The 25,914-nt window shown below is 33.5% G+C and overlaps 2 protein-coding genes across 2 annotated transcripts; both read right to left on the bottom strand.

The window, feature by feature from the left end:
• Positions 1-105: 105 nt before the first annotated feature.
• Positions 106-23,653, bottom strand: LOC101255055 (transcriptional corepressor LEUNIG_HOMOLOG-like). The gene is made up of 18 exons (XM_019212304.3): positions 23,513-23,653; positions 23,177-23,267; positions 13,660-13,757; positions 13,278-13,390; positions 12,917-13,185; positions 12,430-12,478; positions 12,243-12,345; positions 5,332-5,381; positions 5,002-5,229; positions 4,092-4,229; positions 3,910-3,951; positions 3,659-3,725; positions 2,939-3,048; positions 2,692-2,838; positions 1,968-2,123; positions 1,332-1,448; positions 1,031-1,228; positions 106-495 (listed from the first exon to the last, which is right to left on the bottom strand). Exons 3-18 carry the CDS (start codon positions 13,730-13,732, stop codon positions 346-348), a joined length of 2,010 nt encoding a protein of 669 aa, XP_019067849.1. The 5' UTR covers positions 13,733-13,757; positions 23,177-23,267; positions 23,513-23,653; the 3' UTR covers positions 106-345.
• On the bottom strand, positions 23,306-25,818 carry LOC101254754 (uncharacterized). Its single transcript, XM_004232846.5, has 3 exons — positions 25,609-25,818; positions 25,366-25,523; positions 23,306-23,775 (listed from the first exon to the last, which is right to left on the bottom strand). Exons 1-3 carry the CDS (start codon positions 25,687-25,689, stop codon positions 23,679-23,681), a joined length of 336 nt encoding a protein of 111 aa, XP_004232894.1. The 5' UTR covers positions 25,690-25,818; the 3' UTR covers positions 23,306-23,678.
• Between the last annotated feature and the right edge of the window lie 96 nt (positions 25,819-25,914).

Genomic DNA, 25,914 nt, shown 5'->3' on the forward strand with positions numbered 1-25,914 from the left:
ACGCTGAGATTAATGCATCAGAAGGAAACTGACAATTCAGGGACTTGACACCAATCTAATCATTCAGGAGAAAAGCAATCATGAATAACAAAAGGTAGCAGGAGATCTATGAAAGTTTTGTGGCTTAACAAGAACAAGGAGGTTTAGTCACTGATACAGCCTTGCATTCATACATTTAGTTAAGTATCAACTTCCAAATGATAAAATAGAGCAGAAAAGTTTGAAAGAAATGTCGAAAGTTGGTGTCTGATACAGCCTTTCGAATAACTCATTATTCAAATAGTGATGTAATTTTGATAAGAGAATGAAGAAGGTGGCTGTTGTATCTTGATCCACAAAGAAGCATCAGGTCCATATCTTGATCCACTGGTCATGGCTCACTGAAGCTATGGTTCCACCCAAAGGTGAACCTGCTAGTGAAGTAATTATATCAGTATGTGCACTATATGACTGAGTTGTGCTGCTCTGGTAGAAAGGATTCCACAGCTCTAGGAACTGCAACAACATTAGACAGGTATAAGACGGAAAAAGAGAAAGCAAATCAACGACTATACATATGAATAAACTTCAAACATGTAAGCTTTCATCTGACACACCAATAACTCCATTAGGAGATCTTATATTCATGAATTTCCCTCAACGAAGAAGTTTCAAGCGCCGTGGAATGATCAGACACAAGTAGGAAAGCCAAAAATGTTCAGATGAAATCAAAATATGCAATTATCATTTTCTTTATTGAGACGAAAATATAGCAAAATAATCAGAAGCAAACCTCATATCAATCTGAGCATTTTGAGACATTATACGGGCAATAGAACCCAAAATCGCAGACTTCGCATATTCTTACCCTCCTAATGTTCTTTTTCCAGCTCTTAGATTTGGCTGACCAAGAGAGAAGTTCTTTGTTTTTGTTTTTGTTTTTCTTTTTCAGGATTGTTCAATATCCAAGCATCTTAAGTTAGGTTTGTTGTTTTTAAATTCTATGAGCTCAAAAACCTCAGCATAAATGACCACATTGTATTAACCATACCTCAAAGGAACCAATCACCAACACTTGAACGTGCCCTGGGTGAAAAGTGCATGACTGGAACTTATTGCCACCAGAGCACAATTCATATAAACACTTCCCATCACTAACAGACCATATCCGTGCACTATCTTCACTCACGGATGCCAGGTATCTCCCAGTCACATGCCAGCAGATTGAGCGGATGTCTTTGACATGTCCCTATAAATCGAAGGAAACGAAACCACATTGATAAAATATGGTAATGCAACAGAAAAGAAATTTTGAAACAAGTTTGATCAATGATCAAGAATGAGTATCTTACTAGTAACTTTTTTTGAATGCTGCTAGTTTCGACATCAAAAATATTTACAACATTTCCACTAGAACTTGCCAAAAAGTCCCCACGTTGAGGTTGAAATCTAACGTGTCTACTACCTCCCTGCATTTGTACCAAGAACTAATCAAACAATTTTGCAGTGAATGATAATAGCAAGTTCTTTGTAACCCACTCTGTTTAGAACAGTGAACAATGCATTGTTGAATGTGATATGGATGTTGGTTCATATAAGATTATGAAAATCCTTTTATTTCCTCAACTATGTATTTGTATGTCTATTCACACAACTTGTATGGACTTCTTTGTCCCCAGACCCTTTTTAGAGTTTTGCCATCGGAACTCGGCCTTCTAAATCACAATGATGACCAACCTGGTCTTGAAAACCTTGAATTTTCTCAGAATGAAGAAGAAAAAATAAAGAGAAACATTTCCCACAATAAAATGCAGGAAGTCATGAAAAAGAAGATTCAAGAATGATTTAGAATCAAGTAATTAAGTAATCTCCAAATTGAAATGGAAGCATAAAAGGAAGTTAAATATCAAATTATGGAGCCTTTTTATCAAATAGAGAAACCTCTTTATAAATATCTTTAAAAAAAGAAAGGAACTAGAGCCACCAACCTTAAAAATGAGGTCGCATTCACCCCTACTGACATCCCACAGTCTAATGTCGTTGCTGGTATCACAAGAACTGAGGAGGCCCAACTTTGTTGGATGAAAATCCGTAGACATTACGTGCTCAACATGCCCGACAAGGTTTTGGAAAGGGTTGCTTGGCTGGATAATGACAAAATGGTGAGATATGTACAGTATCAAAGTTGTAATAACTAATAGACACAGGTCAAAAAGTACCAATTCAAGAGATTAAGTCAGTTTTTGAGAAATCCTGATAACCAGAAGAAAAGACAAAAGGTTCTGAAGGTCTAAAGACTTCATAAGATGTATTAGTAACAGCAAGTCCTCAAATATCGACTCAAATGAAATGTATTATAGATAACATAACATGATGATGCTGATATTTGGTATAATTGCGATAAATCTTTTGAGTATCCTTACTACAGAGAGAAAGAATGTTGGCCATAAATGTCACGTTACAATTGTCTGAGCAGCTAAGAAAATATATATGTTCACGTTTAAGTACAAGCAAAAGAATCAGGATAATATCAGCACAAAAATCAGAAGAAATAATGTGGACCAAGAACAACGAAATCATAGAACTGATAAATATATATCCTGGTGATTGGACTCTCTGCTGACTGCTACTTGTGAGCTGTTACAACTTAAGAGAAGAGTAACTGAAAGAGTCATTCGACCAAAGATCTGCAATGACAAATAGAGCTAGTACCTTGGCTGCATCCCATATCTTCACAGTTCTGTCAAAGGAAGATGTTGCAAACACTGTTGAGTGTGGTCTAAAACGGACATCTGTAACGTGGTGAGCATGACCTTCTCCACTATAAACATTGTTAGTTCTCAACTTCCAAATCAGTACCTAAGCATAAATTGCGTACAAGTTTGTTAACAGGAGAAATTGAGATAAGGGCTCGCCTATTCGACCAACTAGAATCCTGTTGAAGATTAATTAGACAAACCTTCTTGTCGTGTCCAGCAGCAGCCAACAACTCTCCTTCTGAATCGAAGTGGCAACATAGGAGCTTGCTAGTGTTTGTGTGAAGGTTGCTAATCGCTTTCAATGAATTGCCTGCATAGCAAAATGAAGTCAATTATCCTTTATGCCGATATGAGATAACTAGCAATTTATCCATCAGGGTAAGAGCCTGACAAAGTCAGAAGCTACAGTGTTTAATCTCAAAACCTTGGTGGGACATCACATTCTTGTCTTCTTTCATTTTAAAAAAGAGTTATACTGAACAAATGTAAGATCTGGCAAATTTTTACGAGAGAAGCTTACAGACAATACCATCTATTTGTCACCGTGAGAAGCTGACAAACACTACTTGCTTTTAGGAAAAGAGGTTTATCACAAAGAACAATATCATATATCAAAGGTCAACCATATACCATCATATATGTGCTATGAAGCTTCCAATACAGTACCTAAAACACTACTGGCACCTGGAAGAATGAATCAGGGTATAATGCTAATAAACCTGCACCATTGGGTTCTCTTGGACAATTTATTTCTTCAACATATTAGGATTAGACACAACCTAGATGGGCGAGTATAGAACCTAACAAAATGGGACACCAGTTGTCTAAGGATTAACTATTTCTGTCAACCATCAATAATATAAATTGCAACCTTCTTAATATTAATCTTCTTAGGGACCATTAAGGTTGTTGTCACCTACCTTCCCGTTCAGCTTGAGTGCGTGCAGGCGCAGCAAAACTAGCGACAGGAGTTTTCTCTTTCCCAACCTACAACTCAGGAATATATAAATGAGCCAGGAATAAAAGCAGATGAAGAACATATAGACATTTCATACGCAAGCGTCCAAGTGAATATAATGGTGAAAAGATGATGATGTCTATCAGTGACGAGTGAAATAGAATCACCAGCACATGAAGGGCATAAGAAGTAGATGCAGAAGAATGATCTTACAGGTTCCAGAGAATTCAATGGAGTTTTCCTCTTTGTGCCACTCTGATACAGAACGCATGTAAGAAATTAGAAGCCAAATAAGGGCGTAGACATGTTTCCTCAATTCTGGTACAGCTAAAAGAAATTTGAAGACATTCAAATAAGCCAGATACTTGTGACAGCCTTTATGATCTAAGACCAACCTTATTTGGATACTGCAGTCCCAGCTGGTTTCTGTGCTCCTGCACTACAGGTTGCTTTCCGAACCTTCTCATAATTCCTCCTATTTGCTGGTCAGCTGGTGAATTCTCTGGGATTCTTAGATTTGTCTCACCAAGCATCTGTTCACCAGAAGAAGAAGAAGAAGAAGAAAAAGTAAGGCAGGAAAGAAACCTCAATCACATCAGTTTAGTAGGATAACCCTAAGTTTCTCGGACTCGGGTGGGTATCTAGAAGTCGGATCCTTCATGATTTTATTTTTAAGATTCAGGGACATGGATCCATGTGATGGATACAGGTGGGGGGATTTGCCTAAAAATAATTAAAATATGATATTATGTGGAGAACTTTGAGGAGAATCCTGGAAGGATATTAAAGAAAAAAGAGTCGCATAAAAATTTATATATAAAATGTATTCCATTTTCTTCAATTTCACCTTAGCTTTTGTATTGATCACAGAAATCATTAAAATTGTCCAGACTTTCCCCATTGATTTTGGTCAAAGTACCCAAAATCAGTTGACTAAATCGGATACGGATCCCACACACATACCCACGTTGTGTCGACACGGGTGCGGCACCAAAAGTAAAGAGTCCGAGCAACTTAGGGATTGCCTATTTTTGGCCCTAAAAATGTTGATTGTTGGACTATGCAAAAACTTCGATTTTTTTTGTTGCAGTTTTCTTTCTGCTACATAGGTTACTCCTTTTAAAGTTGAGTTTTTAACGTATGTTACCTTATTTGACTATTAATAACTTAATATACAAGGTCTTACACTGTGATTTCGAAGGCCAAAAAAATCTGAAAACCAATGGATGGTCTATTGCACGGCTAAAATAATTGCAGCATGATACAACCCTAGGAGCAGGATGGTTACTTCAGTATTCAACTTACCCCTGCATCTTTTACACTTGAGTCAGCTAGAGTGAGCATAGGAAAAAGATCTCCAGAACATGCAGGGGCAGGAAGTCTGAGCTTATCCCATGTTTGAACTGCCATGCTTGGTAAAACATTCTGTTGAGCGAAGAATGTACTTATCGGGAACTGTTCCTTTCGAGTTGGCACTATCACACTGGGATGCACAACTTGATGGCTAATGACGCGGGGAACTGAGCCAACGTCCTGGGTTAAATATGAAAGGAATGAATTAACTTAAAGTTGACGGAACCTAAACATCATAATGGACTAAACATTTCTATTGATGCAAAAGTTTAGGGTACTCACAATAGATGGCCATCCTCGATGAGATGCTTGTTGGAGAGATCTGTTGTTCCCTGCATGTACAATGCAAAAAGAAGATCAAAAGGAAATCTGACGGAACATTGTACAATATATCAACAACGACTAAGCCTCAATTCCGAGCTACTTGGTCACATTGTACAATTAATCGTTAAGAAGAATTAAAATTTCCTGTATATGATCACTGCAAGCACTTCTCATGGTGATTATTCTGAAGAGAACATGTAATGAAGAGCACCCATCACACTGACTATTTTGCTTTGCTGAATCTAAGTTTTGAAGATAGATTGTTTATTTCATAATCCTTCCATGTTAGTTTGCCTAGTGTCTTTTGCTGTGACAACTTCCAATTGATAATGTATCAACCTTCAAAATGAAACTGGAACTAACTAGAACTAAGAATCCACAATAATTAAATGTTGCTCAGCAAGTGAACGGAAATTAATTGCACATACAGTATCATCGTCAAAAACCAAAAGATGCAAAGGGGAAGTGCATTGTATCGAAGTTCTATTTTCAGAACTTTACTGAATGCTTCTGCCACATACTTCCTTTGGTGGATCGTATACCTAAGCTGTCATATGTTCATCCTTTTCTTACTTCAATCAGCAACATGGATCTTTACCAAAATGGGGAAGTGTCTCAGATATATTCATAGTTGTAAAGATTTTAACAAAGGTAATCTCCCATTGGCATAATCACAAAGCGAATGGGAATCAACTATAGATATTACAGGTGTAGTTTGATCAAGCCGGGCTCAGCTGTTCATCCTTGAGCTATATTATAAAGTTGAGCCCAAACTCAAGCTCAGATATCAAACTGGCTTCAAATTGGAGCAGAGCTCAATTCGAATATACGTAGACAAGTTCAAGAACGACTCGATATAGTAACAAGTGAATTAACAACCTTGAACTTGAGTTCAAGCCCAAACTAAAACTCACATGCACATATAGATGTAGTATAATAAATTTATACCTTTAGATCAAATTAGGAACTATTTTCATCTTTAATAAATATGTAACGATTTTTGTTTGCTATAAGTGTAATACTAAAGATAACTCTTAAGGTTGAGCGAGTAGAGTTATGTCAAAACAATTATTTTCGAGATATGAGTAGGCCTTAAGGCTACACACACCAAAATTGTTAAATAAACAGGCATATGTACTTATTAGTTGGATAACTAAGTATTTTTTGATAACTAATTAACAAGAGCCACCTTTGACCCATGCGAGTTGCATTTATAAATCTATATCACATGTCATTTCCACCAGAAGTGGTGCTTACGTGGCCTGGCTGGGTTTGGAAGAGAATCACATAGAAAGAACTACCATTCAAGAATCTTTTTTCCATGTTGGCTCTACGTGAGGCCTATTAAAGGCTAAAATGACAGTCATCAATCCTCCATATTCATTCCTTTCCTTTGATCTGAATTCGAACAATGGCAATTTAAGGATGTACCGAGGTCCCTCTTCTTTGAAGAGGTTAAACATCCTTACTTGTCTCGTATTGAGCAAGCAGGTGCCGCACATGTGATATGGAAGCACTAGCTTAAAGAATCATAGTGAAAATCGTACTAGTGATCGTCGTATTGGGCTAGTGTTTATAATCCAAGTATGTGATCACAATTAAGAAACTCATTTATAAGCTTACGCTAGTTAAAGAATAAATGATTAAGTTCTCACCACAAATAGTCCAGGTAATAGTCATATCAAGGTAGCATGACTCACCAATATATCATTCTAAACTAGTGTTTGTCCACATACTCCCAAATATTTTTGACAAATATTATTTGGGTGAAATTTCACCATGTGTTTGACCATAATATTTTTGATGACATGTTTTTGGCCATAATATTTGGGAAACATATTTCACATATGTCACTTTTACAAAACTAACTGTAGGTTTGTATTATACAGCAAGACAGAAACGTTGACAACAAGATCCATGAATTCCACAACAAGTCAATTGGATAATCATAGCAACAAATAGCAAGTAATGTCCATGATACTAGAGTAATGTGGTAGTTTCGAGTGAGTGCGACAAACATCATGCTATACATTGTGAAGTAGACAAAGCACATGATTTTATTACCCTGAGCCGATTGTTTGTCATTTTCAACAACCATATCATCACATTCATGATGTTCACGTCAAAAGTTATGTAATACAGTGCAAACAACTACCATAAATAGTGTTGTAAAAGTTAAAAGTTTGGTGTAGAATTTGATTTTTTAAAAGCTATAAAATAATGAGATTTGGCTCAAATACTATTTTTTCTATTATTAGGGAATTTAGGTTTTTTGCCGAAAATATAACAAATTATATGAACAAACACTATTTGTCAAATTTTTTTCAAAATTTCACTTGGGAAATCTATGGCCAAACGGGTCCTAAGTGACAACTTACCAAATGATCATTCTGGAGCAACACTATTGATAGCATCTATGTTGGCCTACTTGCATTAAAGTTGACGGGCTTCAATGAGAGATCAAGAAGGTATGTATCATGGAAGAGAAGCCCAAGAATGATGATGAAAAGTGGGTTAAGTGCTACACGATTTCATATCAAGTCCAAGTCTAAGTCCAAAAGGGGGAAAATTGGGGCTACATGGAGCCCAAGAGAACCCACATGGACTCCAAAAGAAGCCCAAAGAGAAGCTTATTTGCATGCTGAAAGTGCAGAATGTTTTTAAGGCCAAAAGATACTGAAGTTGCATGCCAAAAAGTGTTGAAGTCACTTGGGAGTTTTGGTGGAAATTTATCATTTCTTTCCTTTTTCTTGACAACTAATTTTTTACATGTTCTCCTAGTTTAAAGTTTCCTAATTATTATTTCCATAAAAGTAGGATTTGAATATTATGCTATTTGAGATATGTTTGTGAGTTTGTCTTATCTATAGGGGTGATTTGTTATCTTTATTAGACACGATTAATATTATTTGAGAGGTTTTCCTTCTTTACACCTTTGTGTGTGGTAACTATGGATTTACCTTCCAACCATATAAGAACGATTATACAAGAGGTTAGATTAATTCCTAACTTGATATCTTCGATTTCTATTAAAAATAAATTAAAAAAGACAATTAGTCTTTTACTAATTGTTGTTTCTAATTTCTTCGAATAAGAGCTAACCTAAACCATAACTCCTTTGTCTCACTAAAAATGACTTTGTTCATATATGCTTCAGTTGATTCTCATTATAAACTCTTTTACAAGCAAGGACTACTTGTAGGAATATACTTCTTTGTCAGCTCTAACCTCAAAATATTCCAAACACGCACAAGTGTAAAGAGGGAAACCTTCTATTCTATACTCCAAGATTAGTATATGATATAAAACGCTCCGACGTACAAACTTTCTCTCCTCCAGAAAACCCCATCCCCCCACACACACACAAAAAAAAAAACTATTCCAAGCCACACTATCGCTTGCATGAGTTGCATTCCAAGTTAGGATTCCTAGCGAGAAAAGTTCTATACGCACATTCAAACATATTGACGTGCATACCATCTCATCTACAAACATAAGCGGTTTGAGAGAGCATACTTTCATTTTATTTTATTTTTAAGACAACATACTTTCATTTACTTAATTATATTCTCAACACTCTCCCTCATGTGTGGGTCTAATTCTTTTTTTTTTTGGTCAAGCACGTGAAAATTCTTCATGACGATAGGCTGCGGCTAGGACGGTCATAGGCTTCGATGTCATGTTGAAGTGTGTGACTATCTCATCTAAAAGCTTAAGTTTTCATAAAGAGCATAGTTTATCTGCTTAATTATATTCTCAACAAAGTTGATGCAACTGCATGATTTTGTTCGAAAGTAGATAGTGTGGTTAGTAAAACAAAGATACTTGAGTAATTACCACATTAAAACTACTTGAAGAAGGTTAAAAGAAAAAACACTTTGAAATGATAAGAAGTAGATGGAACGCCATATCACTTTAAAAACAATATGAAGCGTTGTAAACTTCGATTTTTAAAGAACAAGAAACTTACTATACATGTAAGGCAACAAGTTCAAGGTCATTTGGAACAAACTTAAGTAGAAAGTAGGCCCTTTTGAATAGAACTAGTGTTGTAGATTGATGGTAAGATCAACAATCTTTTAAGATGAATGACAAAATCCTATGAAGCTATGCAATGACTACCGATGTTCAGTATCTCTTAGTTATGAGCAAGGAGTTGACATGTTGAGGAGGACACCTTGTGCTGCATCTAACCATTCAAATTGCCCATAATGTGATTCATGCTAAAGAGCATGATATGGAGATTTGTGAACAAAATTGTTGTGTCACAAGTCACCCAAATGAATATCACAAGGGCGCGATGTATCAGTTTGTTTTATGACCATTTTCTTGAAAATATGATCTTGGTCAAGCTTATCACAAATAACGCCACTTTGAATCCATTATATCTTTATTGATTCAAAATTATGGTTCTTACAAAATTTGTAGCAGAAGACACAATTACCTTTACGATACAGAATAACATTTAAGCCTTTATTGGCTGAGCATATTTATTTAAGACTTGTGTAAGAGAAAAATATAAAAGGTTTCTGCTTTAGTATGTATTACATTAATTTTTCACTCTTACAAAAATTTAAAAGGGGAAGACAGAATTTCTCATGGGATGTCTGAGAATTTCTCCATACTGACAACTAGTAAAGTCGTAGACATACTTAGAGCTTCTAATTTGACCTTGGTGAAATCAGAAGGACCTTGATTAAATGATTACTGACCACTTGCAGACGAGTAAACTTTGAAATAACTTACGTTGACTGGAAAATACTTCAGAATTTGTAGTACTTGATCAAGGTTAGGGACAACAACTTTTAGACACTTTACGATGGCTTCAAGCTGAGCTTCATTATCTGAGCTTGTTTGGAAGAGAGATCAGCTACATGACAAGGTATGGACGGATATTGTGACATGAGTTTCCTTTTGGATCCTTTCTAGCTTAACAACATAAAAGTCAGGTCCCAAGTTGAGAAATCTTGTGAGGTAGCAGGGACACCGTAGAATTAATTGAGGTGCGCACAAGCTGGCCCGGACACCACCGTTATAAAAAGAAGATTTGGGAAGTCTTTGGCAGCTCTTAAACCATTCTTGCTCCTCCTCTATGAGATATCATGAGACAATGGGAAGGACCCTTAGAAGGTAAAGCTTCTCATTTAGGTGGATCCTACCCCTTTCTCTTTGCTGATAAGGTCTTGCTGGTTCTTTACCACTGACTGACAGGCAGTGAAGTGACAATAGAGCAGGTATTTCTGTAAAAACTTCTGTATGTAGTTTGACCTGTGTTTTCTGAGCTTAAAATAGGGAAGACTGGTAAGTTTTATGGAATCCCAAGGGAACTGAAATGTGATCTATTTCCCTTTTACCAACCATTTATAAGTTTCCTTCATATCCACCTTAAGATATCCAACAGGCCAACAAGGTATTCCCCATCCCCTGAAAAATCATTATTCCAGTTTTCCCTTTCAACTAAACCTTGAATCACAGAAACTTCCTCAATGATATGCATCCTGGTCCATCACACAGCCAATCCAAAAAGATCTAAGATAAATCACTTACCCAAATAAATCTATCTCATCTGTTAAAGGTTACTTCAAGCCACAATGGTCAATTATCCATCCTAATACGACTGTGAGGAATCTTAGCCTATAGAACTTCAACTAAGAGACTGGCCATGCACTTCATCAGCTTCATCTTTTGTATCAAGCAATATTACTAACCTTCTAATAGAATATTCGTTACCTGATATATATCACAACTTGTGACTCTTCTACGTCCCTATTTGGATTTACCTTCATAATCTATTAAGAATACATCAAGAGTTCAATTTAATTTATTGTATGACACAACAAGGATAAATTAAATTGTCAGAATAAAAGAACATCAGCACTATAGCTTCAATCATGCACCATTCATTCATTCTAGATGTAACTATAGCCTCAAACTTAATTAAGCTTCATGCTCCTATGTGAATCCAACAAATGTACCATTACTTTATGGGTAAAGGCTAGATAGACAAAACATCTAAATGGTCACGGTACGTTTTGACCTGTGCACTGCAATAGCATTGCGTCCTTTTTCTACCAATAGCTAAAGCAATAACAACTTCTTGAAGAGATTCTTCTCCTCCTTATCAAAAGAAGAGCTTTTTCTCCCAACTCTCCAATTTGATTCACAAAATAGCAACAAGCATTTAATAATTTGGGGGAAAACAATCACCATCATCGAGTACTCCTTTAATACCTTTTGAAATGTTCGTATCAGAAGTTATTCAACACAATACACTCAGGGGGTACTCATGGATAAAGCTGGAATTACACGAGCATATAAGGCTCACTCAGTATATCAAGAAGTAACAGATTATGTCTCTTCATCCTTTTCAAGGATAATAGGTCACTCTCTCTTCGCACGACATCCTTTCCTAATTATAGTAACTAACAAAGTAGCAAATTTCTCAAAATGTCAACATCTTTATTTGGATGGAGAGTTTGATGCATTCAGAAGCAGTTGGTTGAAGAGCCTGATAGCAAGAGCAGCAGAGTATCTGTTATTAGTTTCCTACTAAAACAGAGGAGTGTTTAATTTGTACAGGAGGGACTGATAGCTAATTAGGAGATTAGCAAAACCTAATTGACATTTTCAATATATCAGAAAAAATTGAACGATTTTTAATCTGATTACATATGCATCTCTTAATTTGCTACACATTAAAAGGTGAGACAGTCTTCTTCAATATATGCACATTTATCCATCTAATGGATTGTTTTATACTAAAAGATTTTGCATATTATCATAGTGTTCAAACAATCAACATTATCAATGCAAAAGACAAAAATTATACCAACTAAATGCAAAACATAAAAGCTAAACTACAAACAAACCTGCATCAGAAAGTTCAGGTAAATCAGGCAAAGCGCTTGTAGCCGCATGAAGATGTGGTTCCGTTCGCATAGGTCCTCCCCAGTTTGCACCAAGTATGTCAACCTGCAAAGAATAAAAACTAGTCAATTATTTTCAACTAATTATTTTTTATAAATCTTGAAAATGTACGGGGAAATGTAAACGTACTCTCGCATTCCACTCTGCGGGAACAGTTGGCATTTGCTGCATTTGATAGCTGAAGGATATGGACATACAACACAGAAAATATGAAGATTCTGATAAGAAAATTACATAAACAAAGAAATGGTTCCATATACAAAAAATATTTGGACTATCAAGATAATGTAAAAAATCTTTCTCATATTACAGGCCAAACAATTGGTTCTACTTATTAGACTAACGAGCATCCCTTAATAGCCAAGTTTTGCAAGAAACTCTTCACATTTCACATATCAGAAGGTCATAATTAATAGCATGACACAGTCGTGATTTTGGTCAATATTCTATTGTTGCCTTAGAAGCTTAAGGCAATGATATCACATCAATTAAGTAAAACAAAACCCACATCGCGTTAAAGGCTATACCTTTATCCTCGTCGAAGTAACTAGGCAGACGTTGTATTAAAATGAGGCAAAAATAAACAGTTTAACAATAAACATAACATGCTATTTACCCAGCATTGCTTGCCAATGGAAGCATGTCACCTATTTCACTCATCTCGGGTAAGTGTAAGCCTGATGTCATGTCCCTTGGAGGAGATAAATCCAGTGACAGATAACTGGCATCAAAAGATGACAATAAAGCTGAAAGGCTAGGGTCCATAAGATCAGGACTGCTGGATTCTGGCATCATAGCAGATATGTTTGCACCTGTAAGATCAGAAGCATATGATTGATTTGAAGGACAGTAATCACCCACAACATTGTCCACGCTTTGTGCGACCTGAGAATTTAAAATCAAACATTTAGTTAGCAATTATTTCATACCAGTTAAAGATGAACGAACAGAGCATAGAAAAGGTCCACAGGTAACACCTTATCAAAGGATTCAACATCGAAGACAGGAAAGTCAGGAAACCTAGAACTGTATGCTTCATAAAATTTACTCCACCACGCTTGCAGAAATGCTTCATGAGGAGAATTTATAGCTGAAACGAACCACAAAATCAGAAAACATTACACCAAGCTTGATAGTGGAGGACAATTAATACAATAAAAACATCACAAATTATGTAATTACAACGTATTTACACAATTATCAAAAACAACAGTTTGACAATCCACCATATGGTCATATGTAGCAACAATTCTTTCAGGTAAACAACAAGCCATTATTAAAACACATATCTCAATTCATTATAGATTTGTTTTGAGCATCTGATTAAAAGAATAAAATTCATTGAAATCAGTTACTTACCGACAAGATTTTGATTAGCACGAATTTCGTTGGAGAACGCCTCACCAGTCCGATGGAAACCTCTTTTAGACATATAATCGAGAATGGCAAGTTCAAGCCTAAAAAAACACAAACAAAAAAGGGAAAACCATGATTAAGAACAGTCAACCAAAAGGAAAAAATCACATTCAACCAAATCAAAGAAAAGTAGACAGGTAAAGGTTATCGAGAGTATCAATCATTAAAAATGTAAGTATAAAAAGAAACTGAGGACAGTAGATTTTACTATAAATTAACTAGTGACCTAACACATAAACTTACGAGCGTTGAGCCTCTAAACTGGCCATGATCATCAAAAGCAAAGCCTTAATTAATCACAAAAAAAGGGATAGAAAAATTGGGCAAGAAAGATTGGAAAGAGAAGAAAGAGTCTCAAAAATCAAAATTCACTTAGATTACACAAAGAAGAACGCAGAGAGAGAGAGAGAGAAAGAGAGAGAGTTGAATTTAGACAATGAGATTGTGGCAATAAAAACAAAATGTATGAAAGTGTAGTAACTTGGTAAGTGACATACCATGCAAAAGTTAGAGAAAATAAAAAAGAAAATATTTTCTTTTTGGTATTTTAATATTTAATAATTAATTATTAATTTTTTGAAAATATATTTTGTTAATTGGATTCAAAATATATCTTCATTTTATTTCTCTCATTTTAATTTAACCCTTTAACTTTTTTTATTTTTAAACTTATTACCCTTTTTTCTTTCTTTTTGTTATTTTTGGTGTAAAGACTCTATCTTTTGTAATGCTGTCTCCAGGGTGGAGGGGTGGGGGGGGGGGTTGCGGGTGGGGGGTAGAAACTAATTTTGTTGATAACCAACCCATATAATCACTGAATTTTATTTCTATTTTATCGAAATTATAGTATCTGTTAATGAATGCACCAATATGTATAAAGATAAAAATTTATGATTTACTTCTTATAATTACGCTTTAATGAGTAAATAAGTTCCTCATTTTCTTTGTTAAACATTTTCTTTATCATAGAATTTTTGTTCTTTATAAATTCATACGCATTTCACTAGGTATGTTATTGTTATAGTAATAAGTTCTTATGCATTGTTTATTCTATTTTTTCAAAAAAAAAGAACAAAATATTTCTGTTGAGTTTTGTTCCTTTTCACTTTATCATTGAAAGTTGAGATAAAGTACCTTGAGTTTTTTTTTCCTAGGATATTTTAACTTTTTTATAGTAACAACAAATGAAGAAAGAAAGAAACTTAAATAAAGGTGTGAATGAATACAAGAAGCAAAGTCAAAACACAAGCCAATTCTAAGAAGGAATCAAAAGAGGCAAATGAAATTAATTGTTTGTACAAGTGAGAGTTTTTTAGGTGACAAACAGACAACAGGCTTTACTACAACAGTTAACCTCCAAAGCTTCGAACCATAAAAGGTGACGGTTAAATTTAGTGAACCTTCTTAAATTTGAGCTAGTTTAATAGACTTTTTCTAAGTGGCACGGATTCTTCACTTTCGATCCAGCAACCATGTTGGATCCTACACAAATACATTATGCTTGGAGAATCCGCCACACATCCATTGACATTTTTGAAGAGTCTGAGCAACATAGGACTTTTTCACAATTGGACAAAAACAATAATATATACCTAGTGTAATCCCATAATTTTTCTCACAATTGGACAACTATTCATTAATTTCTGAAAATGCCATTTCTGTTTCTAAGCAATTTCTACATTGAATTCCATTTAAGATGCTTAAAGCTCATAAATTCTCAACAAGAAACAACCCCCATCTTTTAAATTATTTAGGACTAAAAATTAACAGTATAAAAGATGATTACATCATCAGTGTTTTAATTTTGTATGGAAGTATTTACCATCTTATTAAGATTACCAGCCTATTTATTATAAGAAAAAGGGAAAAGGGACAAATATACCCCTTAACTTTTTGAAATGGAGTCTTTTGTTAAAAAAGTGATCTATATATACCTTGTCTTTAACAAATGAAACATATTTACCTTATCGTTAATAGACCTATATTTATTGAATTAAAAACCAAATCCTAAAACTGGTTTTTTAGTTCCAAAAATGTCGCATGACTATAACAAGTTATCGCAACCATTTTTAATCCCTCCAAATATGACACAAATGAAAAAAAAATCAATCCCTCTTCTATTCAATCATCAATCCGATGACTTGAGACCTAGGACGCTTGTTCGACTAAACTAGATCATCATCACGACTATATGGTGATGACTACATAACAGAGGGATTGAGTTTTTTTTAGTTGGGTTGAGTTTGGAGAGGTAAAGAAAATAGGTGAAATAATTTTTTTAAAGCCACGTGACATTCTATGGAATTAAACAACTAGCACTACACCAAAAATAATCTTTAGCGCTATAAGCTAATGACTATAGCTTAGTTGCCGCTAAATATGTTTCTCTTGAGACAATTAACACACTTTGTAAATGTCACTAAAGGTTACAGGGACATTGTTTCCAATGTCGATAAAGACTTTAGCATTCTCTATTAATGTGCATATTTGTTGCCGCGAAAAGCTATTTTGTTATAGTCCAAGTAACTATAGATCTATTAATAAAAGGGATAAAATTGCACCATTTGTTAAACGACGAGAGTATATATGTATAACCTTTTTAACAAATATATTTGCCCTTTCTCCCTAAACTAATTATTTTAAAAGGAAAGAAAACTACCAATCAATTAAAAAACTATAAGGGTATTGACTAAATTTGAAATGCTTGAGATTATGTGATCTAATTTAGATTTAGATTTGATTATTGCTATAACTTACCATATATTGGTTTAATTGTTGCTATAACTATTTTCAAAGGTCAAAAATCTTTTTAGTTTAAATTCTGCTACTTAGAGAGCCTGCTTGGCGCTGCTGTTGGAAGGCCAAAAACACTTATTTTAGGAAGAAAAACAGTATGTTTAAGAAAAATTAAGGTGTTTAGCAAATTAGAAAAACTATTTTCAAATGGAAGCAAAACCAATTTTTAAATTGTTGGGATGAAGCTAAAAAAATTTGCTTCTAAAAAAAACACAAGCAGAAAATTGTTTTTTTTTTCAAGACCAAACATCCATGAGATATTCACTAATATATCATTAATAAATTAGCATATTATCATTTAAAAACTTATTTTTATTTTTTATAATATGTTTATATATTATTATTTTATATCTTACATTTTGTATATTATTTATTATTTTATGCTATTTTGTAGAATTAGAAAAAAGAAAAAAATTAGGACATTATATGATTTTGTGGTAAATTTTATGTATGTAGTGATTTAATTTGTAGAACAGTTTTTAAATTTATTTTACCTTATATTTTTTTATTATATTTAGATGGTTGTGTTAATATAACATCAATATTTAATTTATTTTATTTTATTTATGTGTAATATTGATTGAAAATTTGAATATGTTTATTTAATTTGATAAAAAAAATTGATTAAAAAAATATAATTATTACAAACATATTTGTATTATACTGAATGTCTATTATGTGGAGTCCTTTTAGGATATGGTTAGGAATCTTATTTGAGGACCAAGTTAAAGATTGAAATATATGTTAGTTTGTCTAACATAAGGGGGAGATTAGATACAACAGAAAAGTTGTAAATACTCATATTGTGTCTCTTAAGGATAGAGTCTACGATATCCATGAAGCATGATAGACTAATCAATTCTAAATAAAATAATCTTTGAAAAAAGGGGAGGATCAAAGAATCAAAATGATCACAATAAGGACACAATGTGCACTTGAAGAGCCTACAACATAACACTTTATGAAACCTCATGAGGGGTTAGCTACCTAAAAATAATGAAGTGATGAGATCTCAATAAGTTAATGCCGTATTGTAATTGATACAAAATGATATATCGTTAAAGATATCTTTGATACAACAGCGCAATATTGTAAAAGATTATGATGATATAAATTCTACGTCTATTAAAGCATGCTGGTGTAGAAATAATTATCAAATGAAAAAGTGGAATGATGCATCTTGGTAAGCGTAAAGCTTATTTTACTTGCAATCTAGGCACTAGAAAATGTCATACGTTTAATATTAAATGTTGTCACTTGACAAAAATTGATATGAAAATATTCGTTGGGCTCAAAATTTAAAGCATATACAATTTTTTGGAGAACTTATTTATAATCCTCAGGAGGACTAAATAAATTCAAGATGCATAAAGTATATACAAGTATTGTTATGCAAATTGATGACTAAAATTGAATATCTTGAAGAGCTTTCAAAAGGCAATAGATTATTTGCTTAAAAAATTTGAAGTAAGGAACTTGTAGAAATCTTTGATCTAAAAGGTATAATTCTTAAAAGGAGATAGAAGGAAGCATACTTTATCAAAACTTTCTACACACATGAGCTCCCAAGAATGGTGATATCAACATGCAACCGTTTGTTCAAGTAATACTATTAGTTGATTTATTCACCAAGTCTCTACCAACTACAACTTTCAAGAAGATGGTGCACAAGCTTGAAATACGAAGATTCAAGTCTCTGGATTGATGTTCTCATTAGGAGGAGGTAATACGTGATATACTCTTTTTTCCTCACAAAGTTTTGTCTCATTGGGTTTTCTTGTACGATTTTTAATGAGGCATCCATGATGTGTATTATTGCATGTGTACTTTTTTTCCTTCAATAGATTTTTCTTCCACTAGGTTTTATCTAGTAAGGTTTTAACGAAGCACATAATCTACTGACATTCAAGGGGAGTATTATAAACATATTTGTATTATACTAAATGTCTATTATGTGGAGTCCTTTTAGAATATGGTTAGAAATCCTATTTGAAGACCATATTAGATTTTCCCTATAAATAAATGAATTTTCCTTCGGTGTAAATAAGATCCATGAATCCTGAATATAATTTAAGATGAATAAGAAGTCTTTTCTCTTCTTCCTAATTCATTATTCTTCTTGTTTATATAGTTTCATAATAATAATAGATATATTGATACTTGTAAACAGTTTTTAGCGTCAAAGTCAAACAAACACTTAATCTAAGAAAAAGCATCAACAGTTTAGCCTAATGGTCCATGAAGTGGATTGAGCACCGTGAAGTGTCAAATCCAATTCCCATCAAAATAACACTATGTAATTTCTTCTCATCTATTTTAACCTTGGTAAATAGAATTACCTGGTACATGTTTATGGGAGGTGACAAATACCCTTTTGCTAGAAAATGTAAAATATTTTAATAAATCTCAAGGCATTAAGATTATGTAACTTTTATTACGAAGAAAAATGCAACAAAAAAGACTTGATATGATGATATACCTAGGTAAGAAATGAAATTATTGTTCACTAGGTACCTTTTTTCATCAAGTTATTGAATTGCCTACTAAACTTCATGGGTTTCTAATGGTACTAGTTGTCAGAATGGCCTTGTCAAATTACAATAACCCAAGATTTTCATCAACTTCAGTCATACATGTATTCACTTAGACATAAGTAGTAAGTCTATCCTATCTACGCAATTTTTAACAGAATATTTTGGTGGAAGGACCATCAACTATCCTAGACTTCAATAATGGTAAGCTCGAGTCAAAAAAATAAATGAGCAACATATTTTTAAAAAAATAAAGATTAATGAACGATATTCTTTTTTTCTAATTTAAATATTAGTAACTTAAAGTTAGGTGTGTCAAAAGATATATCCAACAAGGGGTGTTTATATTTAGTAATAAAGTAAAGGTCAGAAACTTTTGTCTGAATGATTTTAGGTCTTCTGTTAGTTTATATTCAAATTAATTAATTATTATCTATATAATAATGTAATGTATGGATTTCATATGTAATTAAGTATTTTGGTATGAGTATTTTATATTTCAAAAAAAATCATTAAATATTGAATATCCTTTTTTATTAAATACTGATATTTTCGACCTCTAAGATAACTCTTTTTCGGGTGATGATGATGCAAGACTTGTTAAGAATTAATCACCAATTTAATCATATATTTATATAAAAGAGAACCCTAGGCCCGCCTACATGGCTCCACCGCAAGAAAAAAATTCCGTTTTAATTTATTTATTTCCAAAACTGATCTTCTTCTTTCATGAAAAGATGTGACTTTAATGAAAAGTTGCAACTCTAATGAAGAATTGCGACTTTTATCAAAAGTTGTGACTTTAATGAAGAGTTGCGACTTTTATCAACAATTGTGTTTTTTGTCAAAAGTTGGGACTTTAATGAAGAGTTGCGACTTTATGAAAAGTTGCGACTTTTATGAAAGGTTATGAACATTCCGAAGGGTTGTAACTTTTTCAAATAGTTGTAGCCTTTCTGATAAGACACAGTAAAGATTTGTTCACACTACCCTTTGTTTTTTATGAATAGTAGGATTTCCTCTCATTTTAAAACGACAAAAATTATGACTTCTTCTACTTCCGCAAAATTAAATATTCGTCCACTATGCTGCTGTTGAGTGTCTTACTAACAACATTGTTTTGTCTCTCATTTTAGAACAACCAAAAATTCTGATCTTTTTCTTCTACTTCCACAAAAATTAAACATTCGTGTACTTTGCTCATGTTGAGTGACTTACTAACACCACAATTTTTGTATCAATAAGTTGGTCAATAAAATCGTTTCAATCCTGAGAGGATGTAATTCATTAAACCCTTCGTATTGGAGGAGAATAGTTTTAAGGGGACATTATGCATTAAGTGGACTCGATTTTTTCCTTTCTACTTCATTCTATTTTTACATATTCTGGCATGTTTTTTTACATTCATTAATTTATGCTTATGATAATAATTATTGTTTTTGAGTACATGTTTTAAACTCTGTTGTTTATATTTCTGCAAAGTTATTATTTATGTTTCTGCAAAGTTATTATCTCATGTTATAATGAACATATAAACATATCGTATATATATTCAATGTGCAGAAAATAATTATTGTACTCAGTTCCAAGAATTTATGTTTTGATATTCTATATTAAAATCTATAACTTAAAAGTACTATATATAAGCTTACATATTATTTATTTTTACATAGATATGAAATTTCTCACTTTTCAATGAACGAAATTCATTATACAAGCCCAAAAGTTACAATTGCTTTCATGTTGAAGCATAATTTGTTTATTGAATATGCTCACAAATTTTTGAATTTTCTCCTAAGACATATATCACAATTGTATAATCTATGCAACTTAAATGTTTCTTTTAATTACGAAACGCTTTTGTATATATATTCTTATTTTCTTTTTTATTTCCCTTTTAATGTTGATTAAAGAACCAATGATTTATTATTTCATGAATAATTCATTCATTAGAAGTTCTTGAGTTTTGTGATAATAACAAATAATCAAATTCATGTTGGAATATTGTTAATATTTTTTTTAAAACCTATTTTTGTATTATTTTTAATTTATGGATATTAGAAAAAAAAATTATCTTTGCAAGTTCAATGCAATTATTATTTATGACCAGGCAAAACACGGGCATATTACCTAGTTAATATCTAAGACACGACAAAGAAAAAGAGTTGTAAAGAAATGAAGGAAGATCTCTAGAATGAGTATTCTACATTGAAAAGTCTAGAGATATTCTAGAAATGCTAGTTCTGGAATTAAGTAGTTGGAGGAACATTCTAGAATGAAATAGCAAATATCCTAAGCTAGATTTGTGATGTATGTAAACTAAAATAAAGTATGTGTGGCTCAAAACAAGAGCAATTGCTGAAGTAAACAGTGTTGCTGAAACAATCAACAAGAAAGCAAGCAAGAAAAAAAAAGCGAGTGCAAGAAATATTGAGGGTAAGAATTGTAAGATCAAAGCGGGTTCTAAGAGTCAAGTTATGAGCAACCGATTATGTCTATCAAAAATATTCAACAGGACTAACTTGCATATCCCTTGGCTATTCCACCACCTGCATCCTCCCATAAGTAAAAGTGTGTGATAACTCTTGTCCACCAAAAACTTTAGACAGATGACCAGAAATGACTTCAATTTTTTACTTCTGTTAAGGATTCCACCTCTAATCTTAATCATCTTCATACAACTATACTGATTGTAAAACTTCGCCATAAAATAAAATCAAATGAAGTTAATAAGATAAGTCATCACCTTAGAAAAACCTTTTTTTAAAAATTAAATAAATAGGTAAATCTGGAAAAAATATTGGTTCTAAAACAGTCTTTGTATCAATGGACTCTCAAGTTATCTGAATAAATATGTAACTTAGCATATATCAATTGCTTAGTAAACATGAGACGTAGCTTCACTAGAAACCAAAAACTAGTATGTACTGTGTTTCTTTCTTACAAAAAGAAGTAGTAATTACTCAAAGTGTTTACTTCCTAGTCCGTCTCAGTGAAATGGTCAATTTACTAACTGGAAACTAAAAAACATCCATCATGCAGCATGCTTATTTTATTATATTTATTTGTTTTTTCCATTTTTCCCAACACATATATGATTTGGATAGTATATTTGATATTTCTAATCTGAAAGTTTATTTTGTAAAGACTTAACACATTATTTACCTGAATATAGATAATATTTTATAAGTTCGAGTCAAACTCATTCTTATTTACTTTTTTGGTAGAGCACATGTTTTCTAAAATTAAAAAAAAATCATAGTAACGGCATACCCAAAATTTGCAATGGGATGCCGGATGGTTGAATTCGGAAGAAAAAAAAAAGAGCTGGCTAACTGCATTGGTAACCACTTTAGGGCTATTGTTTAAGACATACCCAAAATTTGCAAAGTACTTGAAAGTCCCAAACATGTTCAGGTCAGTATCATGAAGTTCAAAATGTGAAATTCAACTGTTTTTCTCAATTGTGTTGGACATCTTATTCTAGTAACGGCTTCCCTGGATTGGTTATTTATATGTGCAACAGAGGCGGACAGTCTGTTCAAATGGGGTGCATACTTATGTAATGTATACTTGGATAGACAATTTAATCCGGTTGATACTAGTTCTCGCTGCTTACTACTCTGTATACTTTAGTTTTTAATATGCCTTTCCACAAACAAACTTCTGCTTACAAGAAAGTTATATTTCTTTTTTTTAGCACCATGATCAAATTTGAATATGCAGTCGTTAGAAGAATCATAAGACCAGATTTCTTTTGAGTTGATTCTCGAACTTCTCAGATAAAGACACCACCAGCAGGCAGCAGTGACTGGTTGATAGTTGCAGTAAGAGAAGTGTGACTAAATTTAAATACATCACAGATAGTGGTTATAGTTAACAGCAGTCCTTAAAGTGGCTTTCAGAAAAAGATTTTCTCATATAGCTCACACAGGAGGCCCAATTAATGAGGAAGGTAACCATGTACGTCAATATTGTAGAGGCCAAAAACTTTCTGGCAACATAAAAACCAAAAGATACATTTGCATTCATTAATGTGACCTTCCTTTTCTCTTTTCCTTTTTCGTTAGGTGGGAAATGGAGCTTATTGCATTGTTTAAGAATAAAGTTAGGTTAGCATTAAGAAGTCTTACCTTCAAAGAAAGGAAAGCAAAAGGAACCCCTTTCCCTCAGGCATACATCAACTTGGTTAGCTTATGGCTCCCAAGAAAGGCATCTTCATATCTGTAGGGAATAGGTAATAGAATCACAGGACAAATAAATAAAAAGATAAATACAGATCAAGGGCATGAAGCTCCCCTATATATACATAACGATTTTCAGTAACATTTGTGAAAGACTAAACAAGAGAAAAATGAAATTCTTGTTGCAGCTTCCCTGCTGTTCGTGTTTCTGCTTCATTAAGAAGAAAAAAGGGAAGTCGAAGGACAAAGAACCGAAGGAACATTGAAAGAGCTGTTTTACAAGACCTTGAGGATGGCAAAGATTGAGCACAGGATCTACGGCACCCCTTCTTTTGCTTTTCTGACAAGACATATAGCTCAAGCTTGAGCTTTCACTCATCATGATTCTCACGCGCAAAATGTAATCTTAATGGAAAATCATCATGTAATGACAAATCTGATTTTAAAAGCTTCAACTGATCTTCTTGCTTGTATCTTCATCTCTGGGTGCCAAGCCTATTTCCTCCATTTGATGTTCAACGGAAACAAACCCAGTCTCTGCTAAAAACCTAAAAGGGACAAACATAAATATGCATTAGATCTATGCATTACATTCAACTATTGTAATGTAATTGAAGAATATAATAGTTCATAGGATTAAGTGAAACTTAAATTGACTAACAATGCAAAAGCTAGATGTTATATTCAATAAGTAGCAGTTCCACAGACTGTAGAGTGTAGACAAAAGCCAGTCTGCCACTCAGCGCCAATGGGAAACAGGAGGAAAAGAGAGAGGAAGCAGCTTTTGTAACATAAAACTACCATGAAAAGTTGAAAGCAGATTCATATGCAAAACCATAACATAATGTTAAACATTATGACCAAATGTGTTCCATAACTTTTTTTGATAAAGGTAATGTTGTATTCTTATCAATCTTCAGAACAAGTTATGTTTGTGATGATGGCGCACAGTTCAAAACTCAATAGATAATGGCTGCTCCTACCCCTACCCTTCTCAACTTAAATACCAAGCTCTTTTCTGTTGTAGGGTTTGCACTCATGATGTGCGTCTAAGACTCTAAGTCTAACTCAAACGTCACATGTTGCACTCTTACCACTAGACAAAGCCTTGAGGGGCCAGAATTAGTTCCAGAACTGGATGAAGCTAAATACAATTTAATCATCATTTCAGATTGCTCACACTGGCATGCAGAAAGATTGTAAGGCTAGCACAAGCTTCACAACTATTCTCTTTAACGAGTTGTGAGAGCATGAAATAATTTGGACTCAACAAACTACATGATGGAAGAATAAAAACAAAGCTACTTGATCAGCTACTAACCCAGAATCGTAAACTAAGAGCTGAAAGTCAAACAAGTATTCAATCTATAATTTAGAGGTTTGTCCTTTACTTTCATTCACAACAATCAGAATGCTTTTTTACGCCATAATCAACAAGCTAAATTCAGGTTCAATATCTCAACAAAGTAAATCCATTCTAACCATTAATCAAGGGATTGATCATACTCAACGGACTCTGAGATTTCAAAATTGTTAATAACAATAACAGTATTAAAGTTTCTCCAAAAGAATATCAAGTGAGATTTTATTTTTCCAGTCTTAACTTTTTTACTACTGTGCTAGGCAACAAGAAGGTCTGACATGCATTAACAAACAATCTGATGAACTGCCAACTAGCAACAAGACCATGTCAGCCAATTAATATTTAGTTCGTCTACCGTACTCTTAAATTTTCCAGTTCACCTCTCCAGGAAAATGGAATACTTCTCTCCCTGCATCTTGTAGAAGAATATGATACACACGGGGATGAAACACCTTAAGGCGGATCATTCATCCACTAGTGCTAATAAGTCTACAAAAACCCTTCTTTTTCCTAGAGATCAACTTCCCTTTCCCAAGAAATAATTCAACAAATGCATTAACTGGCTATTCATATGGTCCTGGAATTCTATAGTTCATCACTAACTGCGGGTACTACGGGAAACACACCTGGAAAGTAAGGATTCTTTACTTATTTATCTAAAATACAGAAATCAAATTATACAAGCTTAGTTAACAGTTTTGAAGTACATAATACATTAACATGTAAGCAAAAGAAGTAATACAAGTTAAATCAAATGATAAAAGCCGCAACATACCTACTAAGAAGTACAAAGAGGGTTCCAGTTATTAAAAAGAGGAACGCAACATGGAGAGTCAAAGAGAAGTCACTTGAAGAAAAAGCCAACCCCAACATAACAGCAAGACACACAACAAGCATCAAAAATGCCATCTTTAGTGTGTTCCAAGTAGGAGCCTGAATCCGGAAAAAAAAAAGTCAACTACTTGAATCAACAAATTTTAAAGTGAACGCATATTGTAAAGGAGGAAATTATACAGACGTTGACTCCTGGAGCCAAAGCTCCAACAAGAACTGCTTTTGCTGATGATAACTCTTCTCTGTTTGATTCTTTCGACTCCATATTTGTGATTTGTGAGTGATGGGATCTGATCGAGATTTGAGTGCTCCAAAAACAGGAAGAAAATAATGAGGAAGATTTGGGAATCGTGAGGGAAATACCCAGTAAATTGGATCAGTCACACCTCGGCCCAAATTAACTTTGGCCCAACATAAGGGTGTCGAGGTTTCAAAACTTTGACAAAGTGAGATTTGAGTGTTTACTTGTTTTAGCTAGAATTATCTTTTA

Source organism: Solanum lycopersicum, chromosome 2, assembly GCF_036512215.1.
Source record: "Solanum lycopersicum chromosome 2, SLM_r2.1".
Classification (NCBI taxonomy): domain Eukaryota; kingdom Viridiplantae; phylum Streptophyta; class Magnoliopsida; order Solanales; family Solanaceae; genus Solanum; species Solanum lycopersicum.

What these genes read in the sequence shown, in the direction of transcription:
- LOC101255055 (XM_019212304.3), bottom strand. Translation starts at nt 13,732, where the DNA reads ATGTCTAAAAGAGGTTTCCATCGGACTGGTGAGGCGTTCTCCAACGAA. An exon ending in CCATTGGCAAGCAATGCTGG is followed by an intron (nt 12,479 to 12,916) that starts GTAAATAGCATG and finishes CATATCCTTCAG; the next exon opens with CTATCAAATGCAGCAAATGC. An exon ending in ACCTGAACTTTCTGATGCAG is followed by an intron (nt 5,382 to 12,242) that starts GTTTGTTTGTAG and finishes TTGTACATGCAG; the next exon opens with GGAACAACAGATCTCTCCAA.
- LOC101254754 (XM_004232846.5), bottom strand. Translation starts at nt 25,689, where the DNA reads ATGGAGTCGAAAGAATCAAACAGAGAAGAGTTATCATCAGCAAAAGCA. An exon ending in CTTTGGCTCCAGGAGTCAAC is followed by an intron (nt 25,524 to 25,608) that starts GTCTGTATAATT and finishes TTCCGGATTCAG; the next exon opens with GCTCCTACTTGGAACACACT. An exon ending in CTCTTTGTACTTCTTAGTAG is followed by an intron (nt 23,776 to 25,365) that starts GTATGTTGCGGC and finishes TGTCCCTTTTAG; the next exon opens with GTTTTTAGCAGAGACTGGGT.